The sequence below is a fragment of the Dipodomys ordii genome, unplaced genomic scaffold (genome assembly GCF_000151885.1).
Source record: "Dipodomys ordii isolate 6190 unplaced genomic scaffold, Dord_2.0 Scaffold64, whole genome shotgun sequence".
In the NCBI taxonomy this organism is placed as follows: Eukaryota; Metazoa; Chordata; class Mammalia; order Rodentia; family Heteromyidae; genus Dipodomys; species Dipodomys ordii.
This window is the reverse complement of record NW_012267280.1, coordinates 6,445,975-6,465,476: the sequence shown is the minus strand read 5'-3', so window position 1 is coordinate 6,465,476 and position 19,502 is coordinate 6,445,975. Positions and strand designations below refer to the sequence as shown.

The 19,502-nt window shown below is 50.8% G+C and overlaps 1 protein-coding gene across 1 annotated transcript in view; it reads left to right on the top strand.

Annotated features, from left to right (window-relative positions):
- Atp11a (ATPase, class VI, type 11A) overlaps window positions 1-19,502 on the top strand; it is an 86,485-nt gene that overhangs the window by 41,684 nt on the left and 25,299 nt on the right. Inside the window, exons 6-17 of the mRNA XM_013022718.1 lie at window positions 412-540; window positions 2,266-2,369; window positions 2,690-2,740; window positions 5,838-5,902; window positions 6,456-6,537; window positions 7,515-7,665; window positions 8,976-9,173; window positions 12,122-12,295; window positions 13,381-13,553; window positions 15,223-15,294; window positions 16,054-16,127; window positions 17,868-17,971. Of these exons, the coding sequence (XP_012878172.1) occupies window positions 412-540; window positions 2,266-2,369; window positions 2,690-2,740; window positions 5,838-5,902; window positions 6,456-6,537; window positions 7,515-7,665; window positions 8,976-9,173; window positions 12,122-12,295; window positions 13,381-13,553; window positions 15,223-15,294; window positions 16,054-16,127; window positions 17,868-17,971 (1,377 nt within the window). The remainder of the gene's footprint in view (window positions 1-411; window positions 541-2,265; window positions 2,370-2,689; window positions 2,741-5,837; window positions 5,903-6,455; window positions 6,538-7,514; window positions 7,666-8,975; window positions 9,174-12,121; window positions 12,296-13,380; window positions 13,554-15,222; window positions 15,295-16,053; window positions 16,128-17,867; window positions 17,972-19,502) is intronic.

The window sequence follows — 19,502 nt, the reverse complement described above, 5'->3', positions numbered from 1 at the left end:
AAAAAAAAAATCCTCCCCTTGGGGGGGGGGGGGGGGGAGGGGGGAGGGGGGGAGTGGTCTGCTCACAAGGTGCTGAGAACTCTCATACCTGCTGTCAACATCATCCTGAGTGACACTTCCCTCTCCACCCTTCATCAGACATTGGAGTTCCTCATATTTGGTCCAGATTAGCAATGGCCTTGCTAGAGTGAGTGGTCCATCTAACAGGATTTCGTTGTACCCAGTCTCCCTGGTGTGCTGTGGGGCTTCTGCACCACTGGTGTGGTATCAAGTGAGGACTGAACACCACAGAGGACAGGACTCCAGCACAGGGGGCCATCCTGCGAGGGGGCTCCAGCCCAGCCTGTGAAGGGGACTTGTGGCCCTTTCTCCCCATCCCACGATGGGGCTCCGGCCCCCTCTGTTTTTCAGGTCGGGGACATCGTCATGGTCAAGGAGGATGAGACCTTCCCCTGTGACTTGATCTTCCTTTCCAGCAACCGAGCCGACGGGACCTGCCACGTCACCACCGCCAGCCTCGACGGAGAGTCCAGTCATAAAGTAACGTGCCTGTGTTGGGTGCAGTCAAGAGTTTCAGCAGCTAGCCAAGCTGCTGGTGGGGACCTGGCCGCTATGTGCAGATGCTGTTGGTGTCTGTAGGGAGGGCCTGGACTTGCACCTGCTGGCTTTCCTCCCATTTTTCCACTCAGCATCTGTAACTACCACTAGTTCTGGTGAATAGAAATGGTTTGGGGCTGGGAAGGTGGCTCAGTGGTAGAGGGCTTGCCTTGCATGCCAGAGGCCCTGGGTTCAATTCCTCAGCACCACATAAGCAAAAAAGAAAAAAAGCTGGAAGTGGCTCTGTGGCTCAAGTGGTAGAGTACTAGCCTTGAGCTGAAGAGCTGAGGGACAGCGCCCAGGCCCAGAGTTCAGGCCCCACTACCGGACCCCCCCCAAAAAAAAGAAAGAAATGGTTGCCATGTTAGCCCAGGTCATTTAGTAGCAAAATGGACAGATGGATCTTTAAAGGTTTCCACTTTACTAGTCAAAATTGGTATCTTTCCTAGCATAGGATTGGGTGGAAAGTCACAGTTACAGATTTTTGCCTGAGTGTTCTACAGTAAGTATCTTTTTGCTAAAAATGTTCTTAAAAGGATTTTCTAAAGCTGTAATTAGTTTGTCACACTTGGTATAGCATTCTACATGGGCAGAATTCTATATACGCTACAGAAGTCAATTAAGACAATCATAGAAAAAAAACATAGCACTGTTTATCTTCCAGGATGTCTTCTCTTTGCTTAAAAGGTCTAGATGTTCCCAAGCTGAGGAAAGTGAGAATAGCTCACGAATCTGCAGGTCCAAAACAGTGCTTATATAGTCCCTGTCAGTGAGGCAGCTTCTTCTACAGATGGAGACACTGTCTTCACAGAACACCAGCAGATGTGCCAGTCTCTCATGCAGTAGTTCATGATATCATTGTAGAAAGTCTTTGGGATTTTTAGTGTTTATTTTCACATTTTCTCTATAGTGTATCCCAAGGGAATGAAACTTCTGCCATAAGCACCTGCACATGGCAGGACTTCCACTGGACGTGGGGGGTCCCTAGATGAAGGGAGGATTTATTCTGAGCCTGAGAAGAGGCCTGATCCAGCCCTCAAGACTATGGGAGCCACTGGCGCTCTGTTTTCCGAGGACTGCTGTTTGGACTGGTCCAGGGAAACCATTGCTGGTCCCACGGAAGGCTTAGAGGTGTCTAATGCTCTGTTAGCACACTGCTGGAGATGAAGCAGGGGGCTATTGTCCCGTTTGGGAGCTGAATGTGTTAGAATGGTTGTTGTATGCTAGCTGCTAGTGTGTTTATACTTAGCATCCTACCTGTGCTATTGGTGCACTCTGAGGACTACAGTTGAATCATAGCCTTGAAGACAGAGCAGGACAGAGGAGGCCCTGGATGTCTTAATTCTGGGGAGTCCTGCGCTACTCTTGGGACTTGAGTGGGCTTTTCACCCTGTCTGACTTTTCACATCTGTGAAAGGGGGACAAAGCTGATTGTCAAGGCCCGTTGTGAAGATAAGAGAACTTCCCAAAGTGCTGCGGAACCTCTAACTCTCCATCCTGATCTAACAAAGGGCTAGCCTAGGAATTCTTCAAAACCTGACCTCTGGGGTGCAGTGGGAGGTGGCAGCGGCCTGGTGGTTCCCATGTGGCCCCTGGGGTCAGACGGTGCCCCAGCAGCCTGGGTGTAGCGATGCAGGGTGTGAACTGGTGTTGTCCATCTGCCTGCAGACCCACTATGCGGTGCCGGACACCAAGGGCTTCCACACAGAGGAAGATGTCGACAGGCTGCATGCCACCATCGAGTGTGAGCAGCCGCAGCCCGACCTCTACAAGTAAGTTCACCCCAGCTTAGAGAACATGGCCTGCAGACATGGGCCGCCAGTCTCTGTGGACAGGCAGCTCCACTGCAAATTCCAGGCAGTGTCCACACGTACCCCAGCGGCCTGCAGGTTAAACTTAGGGGAGAAAGGCTGCTCCCTGTCCATGCAGTTTGTCAAGAGATGGTTGAGGATCATATAAGTCCTGGCAGGTTTGCTGAGGAGGGGAATGACCTTTCCACAGGCATCTGTTCTCAATCGGGCCTGCCTGACAAGAATGCACCCCTGAAGGGCCCCTTCCCGGCGAGTCATTAACCGGGCTTCTCTGTTGCCAGGTTTGTGGGACGCATCAATGTTTACAATGAGCAGCACGACCCTGTGGTGAGGTGAGTCGTGGGAATCCTGGCAGCACTGTGGTATGAGGAGCTCCTTCTTGTCTTGGTTTGAGCGTCTCCTCTTGCTGCTCTGTTCTGTTTGGAAAGTAGGATTCAGCCTCACAGAGAACAGGCTCTGTTCTCAGTCCTGAGTTTGTCTTTGCTTGTGTGTTGGAATAATGATGCTCCACAGGACTGCCCAGATGGCCACCTGGGCAGGGCACAGAGCCATGCATTGTGTGTGACAGGACTTATGCTGCGAAGTTGGTTTCCACTTGGGAGGCCATTTTATCAGATGTGTTAGTATACTTGGGCTGGTCACTAGAACAGGTCTTACTCGAAGCTCTCGCCAGCCCACATAGGAAGGTAGGTAGCTGCTGCCTATCAGGAGGCAGGTGGATGGCCGTTGTTGGGTGTGCTGTCCCTCAGGCTGGTGGATGACCATTGCTGGGTGAGCTGTCCATCACAGGGTCTGTGTCAACACCGCAGTCCCACACTGTGCATCCACAGCTCCACACCACCTTCAGATGTCCCATCTGAGAGCTGCCCGCTTCCCTTTTCCATCTGATGCAGTTTTGAGTCTAGCAGTTATTTATAAAATGATAACTTGCATTTTTAGTTTAGGAAATTAGCCTATAAGTAGGTTTTAAAAAAGAAATGTCAGGTAATGAGTACATGTCTTTTTGGACAATGTCATGCTTTCCATCACTTCCTATTTCCCCGTCCTGTCCCTGCCCTCAAAATGCATAGTGCATTTTCCACATCATGTTTACCGAGTGCCATGCCTGCAGTTGTTCATCTGTCCTCCCTCCCATTACCAGCCTTCTTTAGACCCCTGCAAAAGTGTAGCAGGCTTCAAAGCTGCTTCTCCATAAAGAGAAAATTTTTCCTTAGATTTAAGCGGTTTCTATATCCTCAATGCTGTTATTATCATGTGTTAAAATGTTTTCTCAGAAGTAGAAACACTGCAAAATAGTTACCAAAATATCCCTTGGTCCCTAGGGATTGCCTCCCATGGGGCTCAGAGCTGTTGTTTCAAGGAAGCAATTTGCCCTCCACATGTTCCATTGTCACCCAGCACAGTGGGTGGCTGTTAGCACCATACCTCTCCAGATGTATTAGAGGTGTTGCTGTGTTCTTCCTCAGTATATATTATTGCAGAATCGCTTGTATTTCTCTGTTCTTTGTGGTGCTGTGTTTTCTTTTGTTTCCTGCTACCAAGTTTTGTTGGTTTTTTTTTTTTTTTTTGCTGGTCGTGGGGCCTGAACTCTGGGCCTGGGCACTGTCCCTTAGCTCTTCAGCTCAAGGCTAGCGCTCCACCACTTGAGCTGCAGCGCCACTTCTGGCTTTTTCTGCTTATGTGGTGCTGAAGAATCGAACCCAGGGCCTCATGTATGCAAGGCAAGCACTCTTCCACTGAGCCACCTTCCCAGCCCTGCTACCAAGTTTTGAACTGAGGAACTCACATGTGCTAGTCAATCACTTTGCCCCTTAAACCATGTTCCCTGCCCTTTGATGCATGTGTTATTTTTCAGACCAGGTCTCACTTTTCCCCTGATTGGTTTGGGACTTGTTTCCTGCCTCTACCTCAAGGCACTCCCTGAATGTGGGATTAAGCATGCAGCGTTTACAAGGCTTGTTTGAGTTGATAAGTTAATCCCTATGGGCCTTGGGATAGATCTAGAGTCAGCCCTGCCAACCAGGTTCTGTGTGGAGACATGCTCCCTGCCCGTGGGGAGGGGCCCACGGGTGCCACGTTACCCAACCTTTAGTTTACCCAACCTTTAGTGTTGATATTGATGCTACTCAGTAAATTTTGAATATTTGAATCTTTAAAGATGCTCATAATGCTGGAAGAAACTGGCTGTTTTGAGTTACTCACTTCTTAGTCCCCTTAAGTATATTTCTTCTTCCATCTGTCCAAACTAGAAGCAGTTCTTGGTTGAGTCTCTTATTTTTAGACTTCCCAGAGACCCATTTTAAATGGGCCATTTGTTTTCATTAACGCCTATGACATGAATTATTGTAAGTGTATTGCTAACAGAAGCTGACAGCCCTGTGCAGCTCAGGGAGCCACATCTTCAGAGGTGGTCAGGCAGAGGGAACGGGCTGCCAGCTGCCAGCCCCAGCCATAGCTCCCTGGGGTGCCCTAGCAGGCAGCCCCTACCGTGCTTCCAGCTGGGTGCTGGCTGAGCTGCCTTGGCTGGATGCACTGGCTGCATGTTAAGGTTGTGATACTCAAGTTCTCAACCACATTAAAACAAAATTAAATACAAACCAAAAACAGCAAAGACAAACCTCTGCAAATACTTGTCAACTCTCTGCCTCTGCCCTCCAGAGAGACCAAGAAGGTGTTAGTAATAGGGAAATTTGTACATTTGAATTTACTTCTAAAGAGAACAGGAGGAACCAATGTTTCCAGCCCCCAGGTACTGGCTTCCCCTGGCACAGCTCAGAGCTGCCTCTGTGGCTCACTGCCCAGGGCCGGGCCAGCACTGTCTCCTAGAGTGTTTAGGATCCTTGGCTGTGGCTTGTTCCCCAAGGCAGCCAGGTATGGATTATAGCCACACGCATGACAGCAATGGCCTCCTAGCCTTATCCTGCCCTGCCCTTATCCTTAACATGATGGAGCCAAGCAGGACTCCTGAGTGTCATGAGGATAAGACAGAAATAACTGAGGGGTGAACGAAACTCTGCAGATGATCCTGAGATCCCTTAGCACAGCCATTCTCAAACTTCAGCTGGTTGGGGGAGGACTGGCCCCACCTCAGGGTCACTGCTGAAGGTTGGGGGTGACAATTCTGATGTGGCCCAGGTACTGCTAACGGGCCCACCAGAAGGAACCTGTCCTGTGACCTTGAGCAGGAGTGCTGTCAAAACTTTTAGATGCCCGGTCAGAGACCTTGTCCTGCTTCCCTGCTCTCCTGGTGATGAGGCTACTGTCGCCACAAGTCACTATCCCCAGAAAGAGCCTGCATGCCTCACACAGCCCTGTGGCGAGGCCAGGCTGACTGGGGGGGTGGGGGGTGGGTGGGGGTGGAGTGGTCTCATGGAAGGCACGGCCTCTGAAGATGGTTTCCCTCATACTCTCTCATCCTTGTCTTCTCAGGCCACTGGGGTCAGAAAACTTGCTTCTCCGAGGAGCCACGCTCAAGAATACGGAGAAGATCTTCGGTAAATATTACAGTTAGTGAGTCACTTACAATAGCTTGTAAAGTTAACATTCCACCAAGCAAGCCTGCAACCTTCAGCATAGTCTAGGTGCGCTGCTTCCAGGTACAGTGCTTCGGAGTACAGAGCCTGGCACAGGACCCGCCTCTCCAGGAAGCCCGGGGGGGGGGGGGGCCCGGGGAGACGGGACTAAGCCACTAAACAGGACAGCAGAGGGCAGGCGCGGAAACCGACAGTTATGTCCTTGGAGAGATTCACACAACTCCAGCCCAGAGGAACTTGCTTTAGGTCTGCATGCCTGCTCTGGTATCCCCACTTCTATGTGCTGTTGTCTGTTTTCATGAAAAGTACAAACGTGGCCACGGTCAGAAAACTCAGTACGTTAACATCTGAATTTAAACAATTAGATCAGACTTCAGAACTCTGTCTGAAATGTCCTGTCCCATGACTAACCGACTGTTTGCCTACCCGGGAAATGAGAAGTGCAGCTGGTTCCCCCGTGGGCGGTGTGGGGCTCGCGGCGGTCCAGGTGCCAAGTTCAGCCCTCTGCTTCCAGGTGTGGCTATCTATACAGGCATGGAGACCAAGATGGCCTTGAACTATCAGTCCAAGTCCCAGAAGCGCTCTGCTGTGGAAAAGTAAGGCCCCTCCCCTTCTGTGTCACTGCTATTGGCCATCGCTAAGTGCTGTACACAGTGTTTCCCCTGACCTGTTCCTTTCCTCCAAGGTCCTGATCCCTGCAGAGCTGATTCTGTAGGTGTAAGAGCTCAGCCTTGAACTCCTGCCCTAGATCCCAGGGCCCAGACCAGCGCAGCTGTTACCACCACAAACTCATGCAGGCCTCAAAAATGGGGTTATTTAATCTGGGGACTTGGTGAGAGCCAGCATTTTCCTCTGGGAGAGTGAACAGGCTCTTCATGAGACACTACACCTGACAACAATGCGCCAGGGTGATGGCTGGGTTTGCAGGGAAATGTGTCTTGGGGTTTGGTCCTCTTTGCTCCATGTTAAAATGTGCCCTGCTCAAGGTGGGGTGCTGAGTGCTTCCTGTACCCCGCTGTAGAGCTGCTAGAGCTGCATGGAGGACTGACAGCGGGGATCCTGGCCCCTGAGAGGGCCTGGACGTGCTGTCCCAGGCCTCTGCTATCCTGGCTCAAGTATAAAGGTGGAGCCTGATCATAGAAAATAAGCCTCTGTCCCACAGCCGAAGTTGGCTCTTCCCACCTGAACATTTCCCCTCCCTTCTGACTGTGCCCCTCCCTCCTGACTTTGCCCCTTCCTCTCCTTAAGGGAAGTAATCACTGAATTTTGACTCCCTTGTTGATGCTTCCTGGTGGAAGCTTCTGGGCTTTCTTTAAAGTGGTAGCATTCCAGCCACACAGAGTGTTTTTGCTGTTTCTCCCCTGCTCCTTGTAGCCCTTCCCACTGTCTGGTGGGGCGCTGCCATCTTTGGGGTGCCTTGGTGGGTGGCTTGGCTCTTCCTCACATAGTGAAGCCCTGCTTGGGGGGTGAGGGGGGGACAGTAAGAGCTCCGTCGGTGCTGTGAGGGAGGTAGGAAGAGCTCCGCCCCTGCTGTGTGAAGAGGTCTAACTACCTCCCTCTCCGTGTGCTCCAGGTCAATGAACGCCTTCCTCATTGTGTACCTCTGCATCCTGATCAGCAAGGCCCTGGTCAACACTGTCCTGAAGTACGTGTGGCAGAGCGAGCCATTCCGAGATGAACCCTGGTACAACCAGAAAACCGAGTCCGAGAGACAGCGGAGTCTGGTATGGAGGCTGCCCTGCTAAGGGACTGTCACAAAAGATGATGCTGGAAAACCACAACAGGCTTGGTACAGGGCTGATCATGCAGGCTTGAATGGATCCTTAGAGGTCAGCCGACGCTGCTGTTCTGCTGGCTTTGGGTCCCTGAGTAACGAGTCTGAAGATGTGTAAGAACAGTGTCTGAAATTCTTAGGATGTTTCCTATAAGCCCTGGCCCAGAAAACCACTCAGACACAGACATGTAGAAGCTGACAGGCTCTCTCTCTCAGGATAGAGAGTAGCAAAGCTACTCTCAGGCAGGGGAGGTAGTTATAGTATGAAGAAGAGCCTGAACCAGGGGAAGGGGCTGGAAGGAGGAAATCTTTGTAGTCCCAGCTGGACCCTGGAGACATCAGCTAGCCAGGGCAGGACATTCTGTAGCTGGCTTTGTTGCCAGGGAAAGCATTCTGTGTCTGGCACGTAGCTGGGACAACGCATCTTGCGTCTGACACTAGAAATAGCGTGTGACCAGAAATGGGCATCCTAGCGGCAACATGTCACTGATGCAGCTGGGGCTGGGGGGCACCTGCAGTTGGTAGGAATGGGCAAGGTGACCCATGGGCTTTGGGATGACCCAAGGTAAAGGCGGTCAACCCAAAATAGGGGTGCATATGCTGACATCTACAAAATCCAGCATAGCACCCCATGTTGATGGCATGCTCAGCGATGCTTATTCATTATTGGGACATAAATGGTGCGTGTCATGGTGCATGTCAGAAAAAATCTTGCTCTGCCTTCAGAGCAGGGCCGTGTACAGACCCAGTTGCTGTCCCAAGGCTTTCCTCTTGTGTCACTTTGCCTCTCCCTCCCTAAAACTGGCATGCCTTCAGGCCTCGGAATAAGACTATGGAAAAGTCATTCTTACCAGGCACTTCTTTGTGTGGCTTCTGGGTTGTTTCTTAGTAGCTTTGGTAATTTGTCAGTTACAAAGAGAGATCATGAATTCTCAGTCCTGAAGTTGCATAGCCTGGCCCATGCCAAGGCAGTGCGCTTACTTGTGTAACCTCCTGATAGTGCAGCTGAACACTCCTACTCCTGGCCTGGGCAGTCTGAAAATGGTGTGGTCCCAAATTAACTACCATTTATGCCTCCGGGTAAGATCTTAGTACTCCCCCTGCAGTAAGGTCTCAGTACTGCTCCCTGCAGTAAGGGCTCAATACGCTTCCTCCCCCCTCTCCCCCTCCAGTATGGTCTTGATATTCAGTACTCCCCAGTGCAACAAGGTGCTTGGTACTTGGTACTTACACTGTCTCTGATGCAGCCCCTACTCTCAGTTCCTCAGGGCCTTCACCGACTTCCTGGCCTTCATGGTCCTTTTCAACTACATCATCCCCGTGTCCATGTACGTCACAGTCGAGATGCAGAAGTTCCTGGGCTCCTACTTCATCACCTGGGATGAAGACATGTTTGACGAGGAGATGGGCGAGGGACCCCTGGTCAACACTTCTGACCTCAATGAGGAGCTGGGGCAGGTCAGTATCTGCTGGCATCTCCCATACTTTGCTAGTTCCGTGCCAACCTCCTGTGCGTCTCCAGATCTGATTCTCTGTGGCTCCCGCTGTGCTGCTAAGTCATCCTGAGGTCAGATGAGGCCTTTTCCACTGTCATGCATGCATTTAGACCCGCTGAAGGGCTGGCTTTGAACTTTATCTGCCTAACAACTGGCAGTTTATAACCTATGCCAAATTAATTGCACTAACCAAGTCTGGATTTTTTTCCTGTTTCTGGGCCTTACTGTTGTGTGGATGGGAACAGCAAGATCGCCTACCCTCTGCTTTTGTAGGTGATAATTAATCCTTACAGCCTCTTGTATCTTCTCTTTAAAGAAGACAGATGAGTTTCCATAACATCATGTGGCACAGAGTTCGGAATGCCTGGGTTTAGACTAGGGTGGCAGCCACATGAGATCAGGACCCTCATCTATACCCCCGAGGTGTCTTGTTCTGTGGGTATGGGAAACCATGGGTGCTACCTGGCTAGACATGGTGCAGATGACACAAAATGGTGGAGAGTGACTCAGAACCACTGGGGGTGGGAGGCTGTGCTGCCCACCCCACACACACACACTGTGTCCCTGCAGCATGAGGTCCCGTCTGGTTTTAGTGCTACCTGGGAACACAGAAGCGCAGAAAGTCGCACCCTGTCCTGACAGAAAGACCATTTGGTAGATGGCTCTCATTGTCCTCTGATCCAGCCTGAGGTACTGGTGGCTGCCATGGGCCCAGAGGCCCCAGCAGCGATGGTCCTGGGCTTGAGCTGCTTCCAGTGAGAAGTACCCTTCACTAGAAATGAGGATTACCTGGTGGTTGGTTTGGCATTCGCTACTTTCTTCTATTACATTCCACAGCCTGGGTGGGCTGCTTCTTCCTGGCAGCAATGCCCGAGTCAGGGCTGAGGGAAGAGCCCCCTGCAGCCGCGCAGCACACACGGCCTGTTTTGTGTGTTCCTGAGACACCTACTGGGAAAGGTTTTGCTCTAAGAGGAACATTAAGCAGTGCTAAGACCCTCGAGCCCTGTCTGGAGTCCACTGCGACAAGACTTGACCTATGCTCTCCAGAGCTAGGCTGCAGTGCTGGTTACAGGTGTCTTGTTCTGTCCCGAGGTCAGGACAGGCGGACACCTCGAGGCCACCTGTTGCCATCAGCGTCCAGTCAGATGATGCCTGCTCTCCACAGGCATGTGAGGTGCTGTGCGAGGCACAAGTCTGCTTCTCAGGGGAAGATGCAGCCCAGCTCTGTGAGGTCAACGACACCACCTCCATTTCCAGAGGGGAAACTGAGGCTCAGAAGATTGTCCAACTGTCCGTCCCAGAGGCCATGCTGCCTCGGAGTGGCAGGCTCTGTGCACGGTTGTATTGGAGCCTGCAGAGCCAGTGGCTGTTCCTGGCAGAGGAGGACACACCTGTGTTGAGCAAAGAGTGAAGAAAGAAGAAAAGCCACTGTCCCTACGGGGCAGAGATGCAAACCCCACGATGAACAATGACAAACAAGACCACCAGCACCAAGAAGACCAGGCACTGAGACCAGGTGCCCGAGTGACTCCACAAGCCCTGTGACCAGGCAGACCCACCCAATGCCACATGGCTCCCCAGTGCACATCAAGAATCAATGTAGCACACTGGCAGAAGAACAAGACAACAGGACAATGCAGAAAAAGCAACTGATGAGAGGCACGTGCCCTTCCTTCCATTCCTAACAGCCAGGTGTGGAAGGAAGTTCCTCAGCATACCTGAAAATGGTGTGGCCAGCCCTCAGCCAGAGGTCAGGAGTGGTCCAGGCACCTGCTCATGCAGAACAGTCAGGCAAAAGAAAGAAGTAAAGGGCATCCCAGGGAGAAGAGGAAGTTGGACTGTCCCGGTTTGCAGATGATATGATCTTATCTGTTGAAAACTAAGGATTCTGCTGCCAATCTGTTAAACCTAATGAATTCACATGAAGCCAAAAGCATTTCTGAACAACAAACTGTCTGAAAAACAAATCAAGGGCTCTCACAGACTTGGTCTAGTCGAAATGAAGGTGTCTCCTGGCTGTTCCTGGTTATCAGAACAATTTTCAGCCTGTCTCCATGATTGTAGAACTGGGGTAATGATGGTTAATAGGATTAAATGAGATAACCTCACTGCCTGGTAGATGTGAAGAGGTTAACATGTGGCAGTTATAGTTTTCTGTTGTTAGTTATCACAGGTACAACCCCTAGAAATGTGCTTCCTGTTTAGCTGTAGTTGAGCAGGTGGATAAATCCAACATCTTAACATTTATTCTTTTCTGTTTGACCCTTTTAAAAATGATGTTAGGGCGTAAAGCACACAGTAAGAAAGAATAACATTGTGCTGTGGCTTTATAGAAATAGGTTCGTAGCCTATTTCAGGCGGAAGGGGCTGCAGCGGGCTGCTCCCTTCTGTCCCTGTGTACTTTAACCTGACTTCAACCCCAGCTCTCCTGCCAGCACCCACCTTGTCTACCTCGGGCAGGGACAGTGCAGGCTTAGTGTCACCTTGTCCACCTTGCAGTGTGACCCAGAACCTGCTTCTTAGAGCTCCTCATGAAGAATATTTAACCCAAAATTGGGGTTTAAATGAGTAGCTATGTCTTCACCATGGTCTGTGCTTTGTCCATAGTCTATTTTGTCCTTTCCGTTGTTGGGCTCCTGTCTTCTAAACCTTGCATGGTCTTGAGTCTCGACTGCAGATGTTATGGTGACGTTACAGTGCTTTCTGTTGTTGCTTGGTGAGATCGCCCCCAGCCCACATTGTGCTGGCTCCTGAGGGAAGGCCCTCAAGAACAAGACCACGTTCTTTTCTGCTCAGCCTTGGTCACTCCTGTTAGGCGTGTGTGCTCCTGGGCCCTGTCTGGTGTGCTCCTGGGCCTGGTGTCAAAGGATGAGAGAAGCCCCTGTCTCACCTGTGTGTGCGCTGCCCCAGGTGGAGTACATCTTCACGGACAAGACAGGCACGCTCACGGAGAACAACATGGCCTTCAGGGAGTGCTGCATTGAAGGCCATGTCTACGTGCCCCACGTCGTCTGCAATGGGCAGGTCCTCCCCGACTCAGCCGGCATCGACATGATCGACTCCTCCCCAGGAGTCAGCGGGAAGGTACGCACCAGTGTGGGCACATGTGCTCAGGCAGTGCCTGTTCAGCATGTGAGTGTGCGTGGTTCTTGACACGTGTGCTTGGGCAGTGCCTGTTCAGGTTGTGAGTCTTGTGGCTCTTGCTCACAAAAGCCATCCCCTTTCATTCAGGGTGTCTGAAAAAGGCAGGGCTATCTGTGGTACCTCTGTGAGCCCATGGTGTGGATGTCACTGCGATACTCTGTTCCGGGGGGGGGGGGGGGCAGTTATTCACACATTAGAATTGACTTCTTGGAAACACCGTGTGGACAGAAAAGGCTGTGACCCAGAGTAACGTGTGAGCTTTACATGTATGTGCACACCCTTGTGTACAGGCACACATGTTTATGGATACATATGTGCACACCCACGTACACGGGTGGTAACCATACTCACGGCCCTTAGCAGGGTGGCTCCAGCTCCTGGCATCTGTGGGTAGGAGTTTAACACATAACACGACCAGGACACAAATTCTCTAACGTGAGCACCCCAGAGAAGAGGAGGGGTCAGGTGTCCTGTGGCTGCTGTAGATCAGCCCCCTTCCAGTCCCCCCTAGCTCCCCTACACACACACAGAGTCAGCCCTTCCTCTACTGCTCTGGCTGTACACAGGTTCCAGACCCTCCAGACCTCAGCTTCCATGTGCAGTGGGCAGCATGAAAGGAGTTATGCTTATGGGCAGAGGGCTGCAGTCAGCCTGCTGGGACCCAGCACACTAGTTCTGGCTCCTTCCTTGGGAGCTGAGGCTGCTGGCACACTGTACATAGCCATCTCCGTCCTGCACGGTGCAGGGTGCTGTTTGTTACCAGGAATGACAGCTCATCCAAGGTGTGGCTCTCGCATGTGACTTTCCCAAACTTGAAGCCATCGCTTGCCATTTTGAGTGTCTCACAGTTCCTGGCAGTGTCATGCTGGCCAGAGCCCCGCCTTCAGTCTGTCTCCTGTAATTTCACAGCTGGAAGACAGAGGAGCCAAATGTAGACCAGTGGAGGGCCGGGCCAGTGGCTGTCTCTTGGAGGCCAGGCCTTCTGTCAGTGGTCTTGTAGATTTGTCTTGCCTGTGTTTGGACAGGAGCGGGAGGAGCTGTTTTTCCGGGCTCTCTGCCTCTGCCACACCGTCCAAGTGAAGGAAGATGACCACGTGGACCTTGGGGATGGCCCCGGGAAGTCACCAGACTCAGCCAAGTCCTGTGTGTACATATCTTCCTCGCCTGACGAGGTGGCGCTGGTTGAAGGTGTGCAGAGGTGGGTCGGCCCCTCCAGCTTGGGTCTTAGAGTAGGTGGTGCATGGGCTAACACAGACCATACTCCGATTCACTCTGGAAAGCACCACTCACCCTCTGTGCTCAGCCAGGCCCGTCAGGGGGTGACCCTTGATGAAAAGCAGTGTGACTTTTGTTCTCTCCTGGCCATTTTCCAGTCATCTACAGTAAGCTAGTTCAGGCCATCTCCAGTGTCCTGGCATTCTAGGTGGAAGCCTTCCCATCTCCGGTCTTCCTCCTGATGCTGGAACACTGAGGCCCAGCTGTCCACAGTATTTCTAGTCATATCACTGGAAAGAAGTATTGGTGCCAGGTTCTGCCTGTTTTTTTGTGACTGATCATCCAAACAAAGCTTTTGCGCCCAATGTGGAGTCTTGTTTTCGGAGGGTCTTTGTTGAGGCCTCTTGGAGAGACATGCCAGTGTCAGTAGATGCTCAGGAAGGTGCTTCAGGCATCCCAGACATAGGGCACAGTTCCAGTCAGTGACAGTCCCCGACTGTTGGGAGTACTCAGCACTCAGGGTCTTCTCTGCCACTAAGAGCCAGGTGCTTACCCGCAGGGTGAGGGAACAGTGTGGCACGAGCTCTGTGCACTCATGCGTCCCAGTGCTGGTGTACACTGCCACGCTCTCCTGTGCTACAGCTCAGGCTTGGTGTTCATGTGAGGCACACGCATGAGGTTCCTGGGCTAGGTCAAGCTGTTGACAGATTTGCACAGTATTAAATAAGCCACAGTCCCCTGCAGACAGGCCTTCCCTATGGGCTCATGATTTCCATAGGGCCTTCTCCTTTGCTCTGGTTCCCACCTGGCACTATTAAGTGATGGGTTCCATCCCCATCTTTAGTGGGGTCCTCGGCCCTCCCCTTGCTCTCCCAGCAAGTGCCCTGCACCTGGAAAGGTGTGGCACTCCTCCACTGAGGTGCCAGTCAGCACTGTGCAGACCACATACCGACTGCTTCCCTGCACTGTGCGTCCTGGCAGGCCGCTGATGGCTGGCTGTGTGTAGACAGAGTTCTCATAAGAGACACAGTGGGTCATTAGTGTAATTACAGATCTGTAACTGTATTTTTCACAGTTCAGGCTGAAAAGTCCAGGGCCAAGGTGACAGCCTTCAGCTGTGTCCTTAAATGGCAGCGGCAGGGAGGGGGGGCTGGAGAAGAGGGGTGACACAGCACAGAGAGGGTGACACCGCACGGAGAAGGACGACACCACATGTCACATGCAGAGGCGGCACCCTCATGGCCGGGCTGCCATGGGTAGTCAGCTTCCCAGGCCAGGGCTGAGGGAGCCTGGAGCCACAGCAGGCGGCCTCCGAGGTCTTCCTCATCCTGACACCCACTAACTAGTATAGAGAGTAGCAGAAATAAGGACCCAGTCCAGAGTCCTGCTGTCCTCTTTCTGAAAACCATCACATGGAATGGCCCCTGTGTCTGGTGTGGGGAGGACAGGGTAAGCTGGAGACTTTGCTTGGAGCATTTTCTGAGTTGACAATACATTAGCTTTATGATCCCTTAACTGCATTATGCAACCTCTGTTTCGCTGGAAGGGTTTCTTCAAAAAGCAGCCTTTCTCTCACTCAGTGTGAGAAGTGTTGGGTGCTGGTTGGATTCTGCATTTCAGATTCAGCCAAGCCTTTGCCTTCTCTGTTGCAGGCTTGGCTTCACGTACTTAAGGCTGAAAGATAATTTCATGGAGATACTAAACAGAGACAACGACCTGGAGAGGTAAGGACACCATGATCTCCCATCGAAGAACCTTCTAGATACCTGCATGGTAGAAGGGGCAGGGGATTGATGATGTTATGGGGTGATCCCACCCAGTGTTTTCCTTGGAGGTATAAACTGGTGTTCAGTGAAGAAAGTTTCATTATCATGTATTTTTGGTCAACTCGGGAGTTCTCAAGGCTTCTAGAATATTCCTAGCTCCCAGACTCCTGTGACAGTCCATGAAGGGGATGGTTCGCACCAGTCCCCCATGTGTGGGTGGTGGAGCAGGTGTCCCTGAAGGCACTTTATACAACTGTGCCTTTGATCTCCATTGGGGACCACTCCAGTGTCACATTTGCCTCTCCCTGAGACCGCAGACTTGTCAGACGAGTGGGGTCATGTGTCCTCACAATTGATTGCAAAGGCAGGAATGGAGAGCAGGAGGTTTGTATTGAAGGCATCAGAAAACAGGGTTGGTTGTCATATCACATACAGGTTGATGCTGTCTTCTAGTCCATTTCACCACCTCCCTCAGCAGCTCAACCATTTTCAGAGCTGGCCTCAGTGCAGATCTCTGGTCAGCTTTCCACATCCACACAGATGTTATGTGTTGCCCCAGCAGAGGCTGAGCTGGGCATTCTGGGAGATCCAGAGCCTTCAAGGAGCGACCCACACAGGGTTGGCAGGACTGGCAGAGCGGAGGGTGCTGCCACCCCGCTGTGAGTTTGGCACTCCCCAGACCTGGAGGACAGTAAACTTGTTACTTTTCTTTTTCAGATTTGAATTACTGGAAGTTCTCAGTTTTGACTCTGTGAGGAGGAGAATGAGTGTAATCGTAAAATCTGCGGCAGGTAGGAATTTCTCTTAATATTTGAAATTTTACATAATTATGGCTTTATTCTGATGGCTAAATTCTGTAGGACCTTTAAAGTTTAAGATTTAAGAACTCTTTTTTTTTTTTTGAGGCTAGAGTAAGCCCTGACATGGTGACAGGTTGGGAAGGAAATGGGTGCTGGTGTCCAGCATAGTTGCATCTCTGTGGTGTCTTCCCAGGGTCATCTCACACAGTGTACATTGTATCTCTCTTGTGAGAGTCCCTGGCACTGCCACAATACACAACTTTACTGTTTTTGGCAGGACTGGGATTTGAACTCAGGGCCTTGAAGTTACTAAGTAGGTGCTCTACTACCTGAGCCACCCTTTTTCCTCTCCATCTTTGAATTCCCTGGGCTTTTCTAAGTAACAACACACTTAAGAGTTGTTTGAACCATGTGCTATTGTTGGGAATAGATTCTAAATCGGCCTGCTTGGTGTCAGTAGCCCAGCACCTGCTGCCCGTGGTGAGTGCCTAGGACCTGCGGGTAAACTCTCATTCCGTGATTCCGTGAGCACCGAGGGATGGGACCTGTGGCTTCCTCATACCGCTATTTCCTCCAGCTCTTCTCTAGCCTTTTCTTGGCCACAGGCTCTGCCCAGACACTCAAAACAGGTTTCCTGGTGCTGTCCCTTTCTGGCCGTGGTTGGCCTTAGCTGTGGCTACAATCCCAGGCTTGTCATACCAGTGTTTCAGATGCTTTTGTGCATCTCAGCACCTCCTAAAATCTAGAAGGCAAGGTGGGCTCCTAACATACCACCGAGCCATGGTCTTTGGTCCTTGTCAGCAGTCCAGAAATGTGTTTTTCCTCCCCCCAATTCCCCCCTACCGGAGGAGGTAACCCAGCTGGGTACTTGCCTGCCAGCCTCTGGTGCCCTCTAAACTTGGCTGCTGCACATGTCTAAGGGCTCACAGCATCAGGGGCCTGTCCCTGCCTGGGGAAAGGTGTCCGAGCTTCCTGGGAACTTCACGTGGATGATAGTGTGCCCCTTCTGCAGCCCCCTGACCACCGTGGTGCTGCATGGTGGCATTTCTATGACGACATACAGCAGTGAGCTGCAGGCCCTGCAGGCCTGGGGCACGTGCCTGAGGATGGGCTCCCTGCCCCATCAGAACTAGCACCCCACCAGAGCGCAGTTTCTGCTGGAGCAGAGAAATGCTTTGTCTTGAGGAGTAAAAATCATGTAGGCACAGCACAGAGTTGTTCCAAATTGGCAAATGTGACGGGAGGTATGTGGGGAAGATCTTGTTTCTCATGACTAACAGAAAAGATGGACGGCCTTGTTCCATGCCAGGGCGCTCACAGGGATTTTGTGTCCGCCTAGAACTTCAGCAAACTGCAACCCTCCTCTGCGGTCAGACACTGCCCTAGCCTTGCTGCACCTCCACCGCCGCCCTGGTCCCAGGGCATTTTGTTCCTTACTGATGTCTGTGCCAGGAGAGGAGAAGGAGACCAAGCACCCAGAGCCAACTTTTGTTTGCGATTCCTTTCTCTGACATTTTTTAATTTTGCAAGTTAAATGAGGTTTTGGTATAGTCCATGGATTTAATTTTTTCCTGATATTACTCTTTTACAAATTAAATGAGGCTTTGTTACAGCCTATAGATTTAATTTTTTTCCCGATACTACTATGTTAACTGATCCAATAAAATCTTTAAAACAGTATCATTATTTCTGTCATGTGTTAAATTCACATGATTTTTTTTCACTTTACAGGAGAAATTTACCTGTTTTGTAAAGGAGCAGACTCTTCTATATTTCCCAGAGTCATAGAGGGCAAAGTGGACCAGATCCGCTCCAGAGTGGAGCGCAATGCGGTGGTGAGTGCTCACTGAGCTCTGGCCCCTGCCTCTGCTCATGGTAGCAAACTTCTTTCAGCTCTGATGCTTTCTGACACCAAAGGTAGCCTTGGTGCTATCTGTAATGACAGCACTCATTCCTCTTTGTTGATGCTTTGAGCCTGGGATCTGGGGACAGAGCTCCTGAGGAGGACTCACACCCTCAGGGACAGAGAGGCACACAGGCCCTCATGCCCTGGAGTAAGACAGTGTGAGGACACTACCCCCAGAGCCCCAAGCTAATGTAAATGTTCTTTCTATTCTGCACCTTTTACCTGACCTCAAATGAACATTCTTAAACAGCTTTGAGCAGAGTAAGTTGGGCTTCGTGGAATTTTCCAAGGCACTGTTCTTGAAATCTCGCTGTTAAGTGAAGTTTCAGATGGAGGATCTGCTCCTTCAGGATCACTCCGACAGACACTGGGGCAGACTGACACTGCTCACACTTCCGTGTGTTCTGGAGGATTCTCCCTTATCTAGGAGAGAAATATTTTTCCTTGAAAGGGTGGAAGCCTGCATTGCATTAATTATGAATTGAAGTCCATCTGCTTTTTCAGAAAAACATTTACAAAGGTCTGGTTGACACATACCAGAGTGATACATGCATGCATAATGAGAGTGTAAAAGTGACAAGTTTTCAGTCAGAAAAGCGTTGGCCCTAAATTACCCACTCGTTGCATGCCCTGTCTGGATCCCTACTTCCAACTGTTGTCTTCTAGAGTTTCTATTGGTACAGTCAGGAAACACATACTAATTTATCTGGCTTTCACTGTACATAAGTATTTTGAGATTTATTACAGGTGTGGGTACCAATTGTTCACTCCTGTTTTTGCTGAGTAATGCAGTCCATTGCGTATTGTGTGAATGGATCACAACATGTTTAATCATTTACTCATTGGTGGACATGGGATTTTTTTTCCACCCTGAGGTTGAGTGAAACTACTGTGAGTTGTTTGGTGTACATTTTCGGTTTAAAAGAGCGTGGATTTTTCTCTTGAGAAACCCACATCATAATTGTTCTTGTTCCTCTGTATGCAGTACATCTTCTTTTTCTTTGTAGAAAAAGCTTTGAGCTTTTCTTCATGATATGCCTTAGTATCATAAGGGTGTTGGCTTTTCAGCATCTTAGACATGTAAGTCTTCATCAAGATTGGAAATTTTAGCTGGGTGCCAATGGCTTCACGCCTATAATCATAGATACTCAGGAGGCTGAGATACGGGGATCATGGTTTGAGGCCAGCCCAGGCAGGAGAGGCTACAGACTCTTATCTCCAGTTAACTAGCTAAGAGCTGAAAATGGAGCTTTGGCACTAGTGGTAGAGTGCTAGCAGGCTTTCTCCTCTGCTCCTTTTGATGACTCGTGCCTGGCCTCTGTGCATTTGCTCACCTGTGCATGGTCTTCTGTTCTCTGCCGGACACTCGGGCATCTCTTGCTGCCTGGAGCTCTGTTCTGAGGCTTGTCCTGACTCTCAGGCCCCTCCCACACCACAGAGAACTCGTCTCTGCACTGGAG